Genomic DNA, 15832 nt, shown 5'->3' with positions numbered 1-15832 from the left:
TTTGTATACTACTAGTTTATTAAAAGCTGACAGCATATCCGACCCTCTAATCTCCCTAATATGAACGAATTTCAAGGTAAAATATTGGGCCCTTATTTTGGCCCAGCCCAATTGACGAAGAATTGGATGGGTTAAAAGACGTTTAGAACGGATCAGAAAAGAACCAGCAAACGAAGTGGGCCCAACTGTATATGTGTTATTACTAAAATGTTCAACGTTTTATAAGTTAAAAAATCCAAACGGCGCGAATTGACAAAGTTACAAAATCTACCAAAAAAAAGAAAGAGGAGAAGTTATTACAAACCCAGAACTTCGGAGCTCGAAAACAAACAAGAGCTCTTGCAGGATCTCAATCGACTTCGGACAATCGCGAAAGCATTTGTTTATAGATTCTTCACTGGAAGCTCCGAGCGATTTACTAATCGGTACGTTCTGAATTGAATTTTGTTTGTTTTGTTTTTTCTCTGCGATCTAGAGACCAGGCTGGGTTTGGAAGCGGAGAAGATCCTCATTTACGCTTTATCAGATTTATAACTAAAATGTACATGAAAAGTTTTGTTTTGTCTTGGATTTCTGAGTTTTCTTTCGAGGAAAATTCAATTTATTGCAACAACTCTGCTTTAATTCCATATACTTTTTTATCAGTTAGTATGAAATAGTTGAATAACTCGTCATCTTATTAACTCCGTGGTTATTGTTGACGGCTTTTTCCCCCCTTTCTCCTTTCTGGATCTTTTGATAATTTAGGGTTCTGCATTTTTCTTATTCTGAATTTGGTTTGTGAACTTCTCTTTAGTGCAGTTTTCTCATTAGACCTCGTCTTATTGGACTAAGAAAGTTTCATCTATTTACAGATGGCATTTGCTTCTTCTATCAATGGAGTTGCCCTTGTCATTCTGGAGAAGCCCCACTGCTTCTTAAAGAAAGATGATTCTTACTTGAGCTTCAAGCGTTCACGAATTGGAAGATCTCAAATGCATATGAAGAAGAGTCGTTGCTTATTTACGACTGTTAGAGCGTCTGTTGTGAACGCAGGGATTGATTTTAGTGATCCTGAATGGAAAGAACGTATTCAAATGGAATTTGAGAAGAGGTTCAGTTTGCCGCATATGAGGGATGCCTTTGATGTAAAGCCCATCCCGACTACGTTTTCTCTTAAATGCAGGTGAATTAGATGCTAGAATGAAATCGATAAGTGCTTTAACCTGCAGGGCAGAATAATTCTTTCTTTTATAAGGGCAAGGGGTGGTGTTTGTGTTTCTGTTTCGATCTTATTTTGGACTGATGGTTACACTTCCCTTTTGACCCATATCCATAATGCATAATTTGTTTGATGAACTTTTATACTGGAATGTTTCCTGCTATTTTTCTCAATCCAGCTTTTGCTCTTGTCGATATAACAATAGCTACTGTTTTGCTTGTGATAGAGGTTCTCAAGTTTGGGATGGTGCCGCAATGCCTAAGGATAGGAAAAATGAATATATCAATGAAGATGATAGGACACTTTTTAAGGTTTGTGACTTGGCATTATAGCTTAGTATGTTTTATTTATCTAGCCGTAGAATTCTGTTGAACTTACTCATTTTTTAATCAGTCCAAGATTTATTTTGACCAATTGCTACTTTCTCCCATTTCTTCTGCTTTTCTCTTTTTTGTCTTGTTTTTTTTGATGATTAAATAATTCATTACCAAAGAGAATAAAAGAAAATACAAGAGCAAAAGGGACAACGCTCAGACAAAGCAAGAAAGAGACCTCAACTAACAAGCAACCTAAGAGGCATTGAGCCTAGCAACTACCTAAGAGCAATACTTAAAGCAAACTAGTTGCACAAGCATAAGTGGCCCAAAGCCAAACTAAGAAGCAAACTAAGAGACATCGAGCCAAGCAACTATTTAAGGGCAATAATAATAGCAAACTAGTTACACAACACAAGTGGCCCATAGCCATACAATCAAACTAGAAAATAACCATGGAAGTGGACCAAAGGGGCCCCAGCTAAACCGACGTAGTTTCTTGTTTGATTGGAGCTATGAGAACACAACAGCACCACAGACGCAAGGGAAGGTAGCATCACAAGATTGAGATAAAGAACGAAGAGAACATATTAGACTCCAAACTAATTGGAGAGTTCAAAAACAATAGCCCTTATGGCTTTCCCCAAAAGCTAGAGAAGCCATCAATGGCTAGAACCCTCAACAAATGAAGTGAACCCCAAAAACAGGAAGGGAAGAGAAGGAGAAACAAAGAGAGAAGAAGAATCTGAATCTAAGGTCGAACCTGATACGGAGAGATCAACAACTTTGGCTTTCAAGCTTGCCCCCCAACACTAGAGAGGCCAAAGAGGAAAGAACCCTCAACAATGTGAAGTCGAGCCCAAAAACAGAAAAGGGAGATAGGAGGAGAAACAGAGAGTGGAAATGAGTTCGTAATTGAGTTTGAACCCGATTTGGAGAGAACAACAACGATATCCCTCAAGACTTCCCCCAATGCCAAAGGAGCCATCGAGACTGGAACCCTCAACAAACAAAGATGAACCCTAAAATGGCCCCATCATGCTCTTTTTTTTTTTTTTTTTTTGGGGGGGGGGGATAGAGACCGCAAGAAGAAGAGGGAAGAGGAGAAGTGGAGAGGGAGTTTGGATCTCAGAACTAAGATCTTGCTTGACCCCTCCACCAAAGAAACAGAAGGAGAAGAATTAAAGAGAAGAGGAGAATCAAAGAGAAGAACATGTTCAATCCAACCTCAGGAGAGAACAGAGAGAGGAGGAACTGAAGGGTTACAAATGTTTTTTATTTATTGATGAATTGGGTTGCAAAGTTCAGTTTATAATGTCAAAGCAAATAAGAACGGTAGGGTTATTCCATTTTTTCACTGCTATAGAGTTGTGTGTGTGTGTTTTGTAGGTTGGGTTTCCCCTCATAATGGGTCCAAAAACCAAGGAAGCAACTAAGGATTCAGATTCAAGTGAGTCAATGAGGGCCACAAGGTGCCAAATTAGTACTCACTTATTGGCCACAACTGATAGATTCAGTTAAGTATTTGCTAGTAAATTGTGAAGGGAAGAAAAGGAAAATGGGAAGACTCAAGTGGGCGATTACATTGAATAGATATTAGTTACTTAAGCAATGGTTAGGTACACTATTTACTTACTGGGCTTGGAGACCTTGGTCAAGCAACTTTATAACCGAGAAGTTTGCCAAAGGTGTTGATTGGTTTCTTGTACTTGATGCAATCTGAAGATCCTATTATGTGTCTCAAGTGCAATGGGGTCCAACTGTCAAATCTTGATTAAATCTGAGATAAAGGAAGCAACCGTGTTGTTAAGGGAAGAAATCAGATTCATGCAAGGGAAAGGAAGAGAGATGAGATCGGTCTGCTCAGGAGGAAGAAGAGAACATAAGAGAAGAGAAGAAAAGAAACCAGACATGGGAGACTACACCTGTATGCACTGCTGAACAAGACCAAGAATATAAAATAAAAGAGTTATCTTCTTTATTCAAATTTTCTTTATTAATGAGGTTGTATTCCATATATAAAGATTTTCCAAAAAACTCAAACCAGAACTCTCTCTAACTATAAATTAGATAAACCGAAGCCACTGTCCTTGGCTTATAAATGGACTCTAGATCAATTTTAACTGTTCGGTAAAATTTAAAAAGTCTTTGTGTTTTGTATCTAAAGTCATTCTAAAATTTCTGAATGAACTCATAAATGAAGTCTTAATTATTACACACACACAGTTAAATAAATAAACTCTAACCAGGACTCTTAGCTGTTAAGTATTCCACTTAATGTAACTACTAATAACATTTACTAACTTTATCCCCACTTTATGGCTTGTTAATTAGACCTATTACATTGAAACACAAAAAGATAGAATGTGAAATCTATAATATAACACCCAAAGCTTAATTTCAGCCAATTGGACTTCCAATGCTCTGGGTGCCTTTTAAAGTTACACATAGGTGTCTTAACGTCTGTCCATGATTAATGACCTATGATGGGAGAACCTTAGATGCCTTAAATGCCTTAAATGCCTTATCACTCACTTCAATAAAACTTGTCCTCAAGTTTTGTAGAATGGTAGAACCTTAGATGCCTTATCAGTAATCTCTCTCCTTCACCCGACAAAACTAACGATGATAACCCAATCCAACTCTGCAATTCACAATCAAGAATCTGTTGTTTGACGTCACAGTGTGGAAGCATATTCCAACTGGTCCAATTAAAAGATTAACGAGTTAATGCTCCTCTATGAATAGTTTCTCTATAATAATTGAAACTGCAGTCTTCCATCATTAGTGGTTCTTCATCTTATTCTTTCTCCCTTGGTTCAATGGATGAGATCAACTTATTGAATGAAGATCCCATATATTCCATTTGATCAGATTTTTTTTTTTGATAAATAAATAAAATTAAAGGGAACAAAGCAACGAACTACAAGAAGGATCCAAACAAGGGAGGATCAAAGAGAGGGATGGATTTGGGAGTTGAGCCCCCAGGAAGCAACAATGAGCCTGTTCCTTGAGGAATCAACAACCAGGGGATGGGGAATACAAATGATACGAGAGGAAACATCAAAATAAGTAGCATTCCAAATTGAGTCAAGAGAGGGAGGGAAAAGCAATGAGATCAATCTACCTAGAAGGAAGAAGAGACAGAGAGTATGGAAGAAATCAGGTATGGGATACCAAATACCAATGCCGTTTGCATTACTTGATAGTACCAAAATTTTCAATTAAACATAAATTCTTTACTCAAATCATCCTTGATTGATGAGGGTGTATTACATATAATAAAATTTTAGCAGTCCTAAATTGGGTCATAAAGGGACACATAATAACTCTGATAATCGCAATTAGTTTAATAACTCACAAGTCACAACAAAATTTATATAGATATTAAGACTTATAATCTCAATCAAATTCTTTAATATAACTTTTGTGTGCTAACTTTATCCTGACCTTGCACGCTTATAAATTAGACCCATTATAATAACCAAAAAAATAATAATATAAGCCCCAACCTCCCTATGACCACCTATAGGTTAAAATCAGCCCAATTGCTCCTTGGAGGCTTTCTCAACTTACACATAGGCATCCATATCGGATTTATTTCTAGTGCAACGGCCTCAGTGTTCTTCTCTTTGGCCAACTACACCCAAGAGAGAGAAAGAAGGCTAAGACAAGCCATACTGTACAACTACCAAGGGGGAGAGGGTGGAGAAATGGTGCCTCAATATGGCACAAATGTGACCAGGAGACCTGAGACCTCCTGTGGGGAATGTACTTCAACTGCCAAGGCTCCAACCAACCAACCAATTTTTTGCTCACCATAAGCACTCGTCACATGGTGACCACCATTTTGTATAGTAGTTTTTGTAACTACTGTTGTTGCCTATTGTGATTTGCAACTGATTCACTGTTGCTGGTTTACTGTCTTGAACAGTTAAATTTCTCCTCACCAATTCATATACTTATTCAGTCTTATTATTTTAATTTAGGTCTTTTTATTCTTGATGGGACATTGCTATTGCAAATATCATCATATGTTATGTTATTATGTTAATGGACTTGTCATTGGTGGGAATGCCATGTTTAGGAAGTAACTCTTAGTTGTGTTTTTTCCTAGATGGCCTAAATATATTGTCTATCACAGAAAAGATGTCTGTGTAAGGGCTAACCTGGTGCCGGAGGCTTCCCACAAGCAGAGTCAGGGGATACTTTCCACACAGCCTTACCCAGCAATTTTTTTCTGAGAGGCTGTTTTGATACCTTGACCTCAGGCTACAACTATGATCCACTAACCGTTGTGCTAGGTCACCCCCTATAGAAAGATATCTGTATAATATATTAAAATGTTCTATATGAATTTATCAATTGTTTCATCTTTCAGGTTATAAGATACTCTTCACCAACTTCTGCTGGAGCTGAGTGTATTGATCCTAATTGCAGTTGGGTAGAGCAATGGTATTAATTTTCCCTTTTGTCTTTCCTTTTAGATTATTCTTCCCCCACCTCCTTTGTTGTTATTCTGAGGCGGGATTTTGAGGTGGGTATCAGGATGAAGATTACTCTGACGGGGGCTGACTTTGAACCAAAGCTACAGAATCACTGCCCAAATTTTATCATCCTAAATGCCAGTGTCTTGATCCTAATGAAAGGCATAGCTGCACAGCTGATACGGATTCTATGGAATGGTTACCTGGTATTTTACTGTTGGATGGATGGGAAAGTCTAGATAGGACAAATTTCAGTTTCCCAGTGGTCCCTGGATACCAAACAGGTTGTTTCAAACAACTTCCGGAGCATTATCCTGGGAAACAGAGATGTTAGATTGTGTTGAGGATCAATCAGTGGTTACTGGAGAAATGTCTGACACCAATTGTAGGTTGATTGATACTTACTCATGGCAAATAAAAGAGTAGCTGGAAGTTCTTCCAGCTTGATTGTTTCCCCTTACATTAATTGCAATTAGAAAGTTTGTTATTTTCAGGGACCTTTTAAATTTATTCTTTTTAAAGCTCAATTTTCATCTAAAACTATGAGGCTATAATCCTGTTTTATCCTCAATATCTCTTTCAAAAATGGAAGTTTATCTGATGGCCAGAAAGAGCAAACAAGCGTGAACTCCCTAAAGGCTTAAGCTAGTAGTTATACGTGTTAGCAGAAGACAGACCTAAAATGAAAGCCCCTAAAAAAGAGTGAAAAGGGGAAGGAAGTGATGCAGTATCTGACCAGTTCAATTGGTTTCGGTCCACCCCAAAAGAACTGGTCAAATGGGATTTGGTTCAACAAGAGTTTAGGCTTAAACTTTATTCCAATTTTAAAATTTGAGTCTTCTATTTGTTTCTGTATTCTTACGTGAGCGTTTTTTAGACTTCGGTTAGGATTCTGCTTTGGATTTTTATTTCAACTAGGATTTCTGTTCTTTTCCTTTGAAATAGATTGTAATTGTATTAGGATACAGTTTCCAGATTGAACAGAATGAAATGAGTTATGTTTGTGAGAGCCAGTGTGGCTGATCTGTGACTGTAAGCATTCTCTTTCCTCTTCCTCCTTCTCTTATGCAATTTCTCTCTTCTTCCTTTTCCTACTACTCTAATTCTCCTTCCATTACAGCCCACTATTGCAGTCCTTTGTTAGGCCTGCATCTGGAAGACAACGTATATGTGCTCAAGTAAAAATCAGGAAAATACAATGACAATGCCATGTAAAACAAATGTGGGGGGGAAAAAAAGAGAGAGAAATCCAGCAGTGTGCATTTTGGTTTGGTTGCAGTTTGTGTCTTATCTAATTGAGTAGCATACCACCTATCAGATATCTTATGTGGAACCTTAAATCTTCTATTTGACTAACAACTTCCATCCTTCTTAGGGTGCATCGTGCAGGACCAAGGAAGCAGATATACTTTGAACCTGAGAAAGTAAAAGCTGGAATTGTTACTTGTGGGGGGCTCTGTCCTGGCCTTAATGATGTCATTAGACAGGTTGGTGAACTCATAGTCATCAAAATCTATAAATGGAACCATTCATCCTGTCAAGCTAGATTTAGTTGGCCCCACATGCGGTGATGTGGCTTTTTCCAACTGTCTACCCTTTGGATTGATTATGAAACTAATCCTTGGACCAGTTAATGGCCATGTTTCCCTAATTGGAAGCTAGGATATTACAAACCTAACCACAGTTTGGGTTATAGGATGTACAAGAGGAGGTTGAAGAGTGTTGGGTATGGCTCATGGTTCATGTTCTGTTGCCAATGACTTTCCCCCAAACGTACACAGGGAGGCCACCCCTGCTAGGGTGCAGGCGGCTAGTAGAGGCCTTATATCATTTTAGGCCTTGGGGTTTCCTTTGCACGTGGCTTGGGCCCATGGATTGCTGCTGTGACATAGGGTTTCTAAGCCTATATGTATTCTCTTGTAACATAACATTTGTAACAATTTGTTGAGAGCAAAATATGGTGAAAACCTAAAAACTGGACGTAGCCCTACATTGGGGTGAACCAGGATAAATCCGTGTCTCTTTTCTTGTTTGCTTTTACTTGTCTGTGTGTGATTGATTGGCCTAATACAAAGATGAGAGGATGGTTGAGAGGAAGTAGATAAACAAAATGAATGTAGGGTAACTTTCAGTGACTAGGGGTCCTCTCCACTCTGATCTTAGAGTCCACCTAAACCACCACCAAGGAGATCCACCACAGATGTAAATGCTGAGATCCAAAGCTGCTTGGGTTGCAAGTGAGAGTTGTCAAATGGCACTTTTGATTTTTAACTTGTAATTCTCAAAAAGTTCTGTTATAGCCACAGCAGCTAGTGCCTCTTGGAACTTATCAAAAATGTTAAAGAGAATTTTGTGATTCCAAGACAAGAAAATTCCTGACAAGTCAAAATCATAAGGTATAGTAGAAAGAGAAAAAGTAAAGACTAGCACTATACCCTAGACTAATACTTAGGATACTCAAAAGACTAATAACATAGTTGTCAAGGCAACAAGTTGAGGTGAGGCATGGCAAGAGAGGGCAATGAAAATCAAGGCAACAAGGCTTTGCCTTGAAACAGGGACTAAGAGATGACCTAGGAATAGGAAAAGGCTCACAATTGTGCCTTGCATACAAGAAGTCAGAAACTCAAAACACTAGAAACTAGGAAAATTAAAGAGACATTCTGTATAATAGCAGAAATCGCAGGGCTTGCAGTGCCATGTCCTGCATAGGACACATGGGCTGGGCTTGGGAGGCTTGGGCAATGATGATGCTCTGTATAAAAAATCCTTGTTCTTCTTGACTAGTTTCTTCAGTTAACAGAAAATGGAGAGAAGCTAACAGAAGTGAATCTTTGTTAAGCATTTCCAATCTAGTTCCAAAATTCTGTACACCTTACAGGTTAGATACTCCCTTCTGCAGGTGCCAGTTTACCAGGAAGCCTATTTGACATGGACATGCTTAGCTTTCATTTTCTCCTCAAAAAGCAAACAAGCATAAAAGGAGTTATTGCACACTGAATAACATTATTGGTCATATGTGCATCAGGAGGAAGCATAATCATAGTCACACCTAGATAGTTTTCAGCAATGAAAATTTTGCTTATATATACTAGACATCTATACCTATATGCACAAGTCTATATGAAAGGTTTCTTGAATTGCTGTGAATCTGTGACGACACCCCATTTTCATGTGCTGATGATTTTTGTGACCAAGGTGAAGCAAACATGGTAGTTATGTTTCAACTGCAGGAAACACATGATCATATGCTTGAAACCATCATTTTTCGTGTTTTCTTTTGGATGGTCAAATATTCTTCCTTATAAAGGATCAACTGCATATTGGTGGTGAACAACATTGATGGTGAGATTTTAACCTGATCGACAAATGACCTTTATTAATCCAATCATACTTGCAGACTTATAGGTGCTTCGGATATATGGACTTTTCTGTTTGTTTTCCCACCTCCACACACAGCACACGGAAGGAATTATCATACCTTCCATGCTAATGCAGATAGTTTTTACTCTCGAGCTTTATGGGGTTAAGAAGATTATTGGGATCCCATTTGGTTATCATGGTTTCTTCGATCAGGGCTTACCTGAAATACCGGTCAGAGCTCCCACCTTTAGCGCTTGATATATTATATTTTTTTCATTATAATTTTCGTTCATAATCATGAAGCTGCTACTTGATACTTTAGCTTTCTCGCAATGTTGTTCAAAACATTAATCTTGCTGGTAGAAGTTTGCTGGGAGTCTCTCGTGGGGGTGGTAATACCAGTGAAATTGTAGACAGCATACAGGTATAATATTTTTTCTAGTTAGCATATTATATTTTGCTAAGTAAATATATTGTGTTCTCTCTTTACATTTGCAATTAGATTGTGCGAGTAACTTCAGATGCTAACTGAGTACTTTAGGCCAGAGGAATTGATATGCTTTTCATTCTTGGTGGAAATGGCACTCATGCAGGAGCAAATGCAATACACAATGAGGTATTTTAGATCCATTTGTGTTGCTGTTTCAGAATGAACTCTATTACATTTTGGACTTTTACGTATGTGTATGTTATTTCATTGTTGTCATTTGAATCAGTACATCCGTTGCCATCTGAGGCGTTAATTTACCTACTAAAATATCAAAGGTTTCTACCCAAGATCCCAGCACCACAACACCTTGGTGTTGACTTCAGAGTCCTTCCTTAGGACATATTGTTCAACTTTTTTTGATGATGATGGGATGGCACATAGGAAGACTGGATGAGGGTTGCCGTCAGTTCCTGGGTGAACCTGTTGACTTAATCATCTAGAGGTGGTACTGGCTTGAAGCACCAAATGAGTTTTGATTCTGTTGTTTGTTCTTTTGTTTTATCATTGAGATTGGTTGGTGTTCATTGTACTGTACTGTATTGAGGGGATGCCCAGGCATTGAGAATGATGCTTTCATAGGCAAAAAACCATGGTGAGATACCATCTGTGATCCACGCTACATGGAGCACTTGGACTTTTCAGACTTCATACCATCTGAGAAGCTAAAGAAAGGAAAATCAACGAAGACCCTGTCAATAGCAGCGAGTGAGAATGGTTGAGGGTTTTCAGAAAAAGAAAGATAAGGCTCTGGCTGTGACATCTGTGCCTACTCCAGTTTTGAAGGCTACTCAGCACCAAGCATCCTCCGTTAACAGCAGGAAGCCGACTCCCTTCACAAGTGATGGATAGTAGCACCAAATCATGTCCAAGGATCCAGAATTGGAAGTCCATCTCTTAAGATTCCTCTCCCACCACAAGTGATGGATAGTAGCACGGAAAACCAACTTACCAACTTGGTCGCAGATAGTAGAGCCTGAGAAGGATTTCAAAACATAATACCAGTCTTGAGTAAAGCCAAAAAGAGAACTGGAAGCATGGCCAAAGGGAGAGGGCGAAGGGACGAGAGAAAAAGGTGCTCAAGGTCCCCTCAACTGTTTCAACAAAGGATGCATTAGAGTTAGCAGTGAGATGGCTGCTAATGAAATTGATTGGTTAGACAGTTATATTTATAATACTTCCTTACCAGATTGCAAGCCATACTACTTTCTGCATTGGTATTGTTCTAGTTGAGCTTTCACTTGGAATTCCGTTCAGAGGTTGAAGATTTGGACATAACCTCTGGATTGATTACCGTGTTTCTGAGTAGGTAATGCAGAATGCCAACAGATTTCACTAAGTAATGTTAGCTCCTGTTACTGAGGCAGAACTTTTTCTGGTGGTTCAATGTAAACTTGCTTGTTTAATTGGCTATCTTTTTACTTTCACATCGATCACGATGAATATCTCTGGATTTGGATTTTCAGATTTCTTTCTTCTTCTTGTTCTTATTATTTTTTCCGGTGTGTTTTGTGGGAGTGGGGAGGGTTGTGGCTTGCTTGTGCATTATAATGGTTATAGATGTGCGTTGTTACTTGGCTCATAGGAGACTTGTTGTACATGCAGTGCCGCCGGAGAAAGATGAAAGTATCTGTTGTATGTGTCCCAAAAACAATTGACAATGACATACTCCTTATGGATAAGACATTCGGTTTTGATACTGCAGTTGAAGAAGCTCGACGAGCAATCGATTCTGCATATATTGAGGTAAGCGGTGGTACTACCATTTAAAAGACTGCACAGAAACCGGAAATATTCTCATACTTGCTGCTTAGATTTTGAGCCATGCTTAAGAGTTAAGTAATTTCTCTCTGATGTATTCAGGCACACAGTGCATATCATGGTATTGGTGTGGTAAAATTGATGGGAAGAAGCAGTGGTTTTATAGCCATGCATGCATCTCTCTCTAGTGGTCAGACTGATATCTGTTTGATTCCTGAGGTTTGGTTTCTGTCTCTTAAACACTTGCACATACTCATAACCATTATTAGAAATGTAGTTTCCTTAAAAATCCAAGTGCAGGTGCCTTTTAGTCTAGAAGGACCTTATGGTGTCTTGCGGCATTTAGAGAATCTGATAAAAACACAAGGATCTGCGGTGATTTGTGTGGCTGAAGGGGCAGGACAAGTAAGTATATTCTGCTCTTTTGAAGACTTTGTGCTGGTATATTAACATGTCCTTTACCAAAAAAAAAAAATTCCTGATGGAAAACAATTCTTTTTGCTGAAGATCTTGTTGTATTTGGAAACCACACATGTTCTGAAAAATATAATATGGAGACAAGATCTCCACGGCGAAGTATGCCGCCAAGCAGACACTAAAGGGGTGAAATGACGACCCCAATGGCTCTTATTGGCCCCATGCGGGTAGGGGCCATGTTCTTCCGTGGAAACATCAACCCTTATAATATGTAGATTGAATTTCTTGCTGAGATGTGAATGGTTGTCCTTAACATTTTGAAATGGCAAAAAGTGAGGTTGTCCCGACTAGCAGTTACCTTCTACATTCCAGCATGACTCCTAGCGCTAGTGAATCCAAATAGCAGACTAGGAATATATCACGTAGTTTGCATGATTATGGAAAGATACTGCTCTAGGTTAAAGACTTATTCCATGAACTTTTCCTGGTGTAGGACATGAACAGTGTTTTTTATGCATATGTATGATAACCTGACCCAAACTTGATTCCATGAATACTTTTAAGCCACAACCTTGGTTGGCACTATATGCTGCTTCTTTTCATCTCAGAGGCATTTTGCTGTTGGTTGACTTAATGTATTGGCAATTAGACAATGGCTGCATATATGGTTACTTGAGTTGGATTTTATTTGTATACCTTTGTGTAACTGTGGGATAACTTGAGCAGAGAACTCATGTTTGGTGACTTAATAGATGCCTGTATAATTCATGTGTCATTGCTGTGTTCCTAGTTGAAATCATGAGTCTCACAGCAATTGTAATGACATGTGTAATTTTTTTTCAATCCAGGATTTGCTAAAAAGGTCAAATGCCACAGATGCATCTGGGAATGTGGTACTTCAAGATATTGGGGTCCATATCCAACAGAAGGTAAGGTTGCTTCATTTGTCTACACTTTTTGGCTGCAGCACAAATAACACCGAAGCAACAGTCACTTCTTTTTTTCCTCTTTCTGGTTTTTGGTAGTCATTACCATTTGAAAGCAATTTATTTCCACAGGGAAATAGTGTGATGAGTTGGGAATGCAATTAAGCAAAACAATATATATGCTGACAGCTGATTGCATCACTAGCTTTGCTTGTATTAAGACTATAAAAGGGGAAAGAATTTACCTTTAATGGAACATAGAAACTTGGAAAACATCCATATCAGTTTTGGGAATGTTTATTGGTGTTCTTGATGCCCATGGAGGATCTCATCCTCCCCCCCCCCCCTCCAGGGAAAAAATCATCCAAATGGTAGAAACAGGTAAACCTTGATTTAGGCAGTTTTCTAGGTCCCAGGCAACTGGCCATCAACTTGTCTAGGTACCTTCATCCCAAAATCTATTGCCGCCGCGAGGAGGGGGGGGGGAGGGAATGATTATCCCCAAAAGTTACATCATAACTTCCTACAGTTTCACTGCTTTAAGAAAAGAATTCCTTGTAGTGACAATCTTGGCAATGCTTTTGACAGATTAAAAAGCATTTCAAGGAAATAGGAGTTCCAGCTGATGTCAAATACATTGATCCCACCTATATGATTCGAGCATGTCGTGCGAATGCTTCTGATTCTATCCTCTGCACCGTTCTTGGACAGAATGCGGTAAGATTCATATTGTTCCTTAATTTTCTTAGATATTCTGGTGCCTCCACACACAACCCCCCCCCCCCCCCCCAAAAAAAAAAAAAAAAAAAAAAAAAGAAGGAAGAATAAACCAAATGTCACATCTGTTACATGGTTCTATCAATCTTTGTGGCTCATTATCCCATGCATGACAATTTCTGTCTATTTCAGTAGAATTACTCAAGGTATTAGTTTCACTGTTCATTGTGTTCCATCTTTTAATAGTGGAGCAAATATTATCTACTAAAATGGTTATCTGTTGCCTGGAGTCACACATAAAGGTATATACACATGCACTTGTATAGTTGTATGGCATCTTGTCTTTTTTTTTTTTTTTTTGGTGGTGGGGGGGGGGGGTTATGCACATGCAGTTAAAAGGTTTTTACCAAAAGCTCCAGAATGTGGGAAGATATACACATGGAAGGAGACTGGGAGCATATATACAACCTGTAGGCATAAGAAACTAGGTAACCAGGTCAGTAGGCGGTAATGGAGGTGTCCAGGGCCCCGAAGTGCATGGTTTTGGGGGAATTACGGTGAGAGCGATGAGGGAGCATAAGAAGTCTAGAGCTAAACATCAAAGAATTTTTTTTTGAAATTAGTTCTAAGGAATGGGAGTGGAAGTCAAATCTTCTAAGATTCTGCTCCGTCCAAATATAAGAGATTGTAACCCCACACACAAGCTTGTTAATGACATCACAAATGGCGCTACCAGTAAAAGTTATATCCAACCATTAGCCACTCTCTTGTGAAGGAAAAGGGACTAGTGTCTGGCGAAAGAGAAGGAATGGCTGGGTGGTTAGCCAAAGGTTTAGGTTTTTCAGTGAAGGGTGATGGGGCCTTTGTCCTTTAAACCAAACTAATTTTTGCCCAAAGCAGAGATGGGCCCAAATTCGTATTGGATATCCTAAGAATAGCCCATTGGGAGAGGAGAGCCTGATAAACTTGTCTTAATTAGAAGGGGAGGAGGCGGAAGAGACCACTTACCTAGGAAGATGATTGTGGAGAAAAGGACTGATTCGGGGATACCAAAGATAAACTATACAGGCACCTATGAGGTTTGTAAAGAAGAACGCAGAGATGCAATTTTTTGGGTTGCCAACCCCGGTTTTCAAGGCTTTGCCCTGACTAATCCGGTGTTCGATCCGGGTCACACACCTAGCTGTGGTGGGTGAGTCTCCCAGCAGGGATTTTTTGCATCCACAAGGTTTCGATACCGGAACCTTGCTTAAGCGGACCGAACTGCTTACCACTTGGACCAACCCCCGTTGGTAGAGATGCAATTTTAAGTATACGAAAACATCCACTTTAGACAAATGCAACCTTGCCGTAAGGCATTCCATAAATGATTTCTAAACGATTTCTATTTGTGTCTATGCTTCGTGATAGTTTATTTTTAAATTGACGCCCTTGTTCATACTAACATATTTTGATATTAAACGAACTCTATGATGACCACCCAAAACTTGCAGGTGCATGGTGCATTTGCAGGGTACAGTGACATCACAGTCGGGATATGCAACACCCACTATGTGTACCTTCCTATTCCTGAAGTCATTACATCACCACGATGTGTGGATCCCAACAGTAGAATGTGGCACCGGTGTCTGACTTCCACTGGTCAACCAGATTTTCTCTGATCATCCTGCTGTTTTTATCTGCAGTGAAGCAATGAAGAATGCTTCCTGACAGTTTTACCACCATTAAATCAGTGGGCCCCACATCTGAAATATATAAAAAAAAAATCTCATCACCCACCCCTGGGCCTCCCAGTATTTTGGGGTGGAAAAGCCGGACTCCCCAATCTGGCGGTCCCCTCCTTGTAGAGGGGGACCTATGCTTGGGTGCAGGCGGCACGTTATCAAAGAAATTTCTTTTTCCTTATTTTTTTCGGTGGAAATAATTTGTTTTTTACTTTATTTTCTAGTTCTCCTGTTACAGGTTAAAAAAACTTTGTGACATATTTAGCTTATTTATTTATTTCCACCTCTCACAAGACTCAAATTACTACATAATTCTTGTTATACTCATATCTGGTGCAGTCATTTATTTCATTTCAATTGATGGTTAGAGGCAAATTAAAAGTGAGGCAGTGGTTGATAATTCGATAGATTCCTCGGGAGAAGAATAGAGATGTC

General features: G+C 39.1%; 1 protein-coding gene across 2 annotated transcripts; it reads left to right on the top strand.

Annotated features, from left to right (window-relative positions):
• Nucleotides 1-249: 249 nt before the first annotated feature.
• LOC149020316 (ATP-dependent 6-phosphofructokinase 5, chloroplastic-like) lies at nucleotides 250-15394 on the top strand. 2 transcript variants are annotated; one of them, XM_089148421.1, is made up of 14 exons: nucleotides 250-425; nucleotides 855-1165; nucleotides 1428-1512; nucleotides 5897-5970; nucleotides 7378-7489; nucleotides 9501-9596; nucleotides 9688-9789; nucleotides 9907-9981; nucleotides 11458-11598; nucleotides 11716-11832; nucleotides 11914-12018; nucleotides 12879-12959; nucleotides 13545-13673; nucleotides 15167-15394. In XM_089148421.1, the coding sequence occupies exons 2-14, from the start codon at nucleotides 855-857 to the stop codon at nucleotides 15332-15334; spliced, it is 1596 nt and encodes a 531-aa protein (XP_089004547.1). In that variant the 5' UTR covers nucleotides 250-425; the 3' UTR covers nucleotides 15335-15394. The 2 variants fall into 2 exon arrangements, with proteins under 2 accessions (XP_089004547.1, XP_089004548.1); XM_089148422.1 differs by lacking the exon at nucleotides 250-425 and having other exon boundaries at nucleotides 1038-1127.
• The last annotated feature ends 438 nt before the right edge of the window (nucleotides 15395-15832 follow it).

This window comes from Hakea prostrata, chromosome 3, assembly GCF_041222555.1.
Source record: "Hakea prostrata isolate BN-2017 chromosome 3, UWA_Hpros_2, whole genome shotgun sequence".
Taxonomy (NCBI): Eukaryota; Viridiplantae; Streptophyta; class Magnoliopsida; order Proteales; family Proteaceae; genus Hakea; species Hakea prostrata.
The sequence above is the reverse complement of the archived record's forward strand: the minus strand, read 5'-3'. Positions and strand labels throughout refer to the sequence as shown.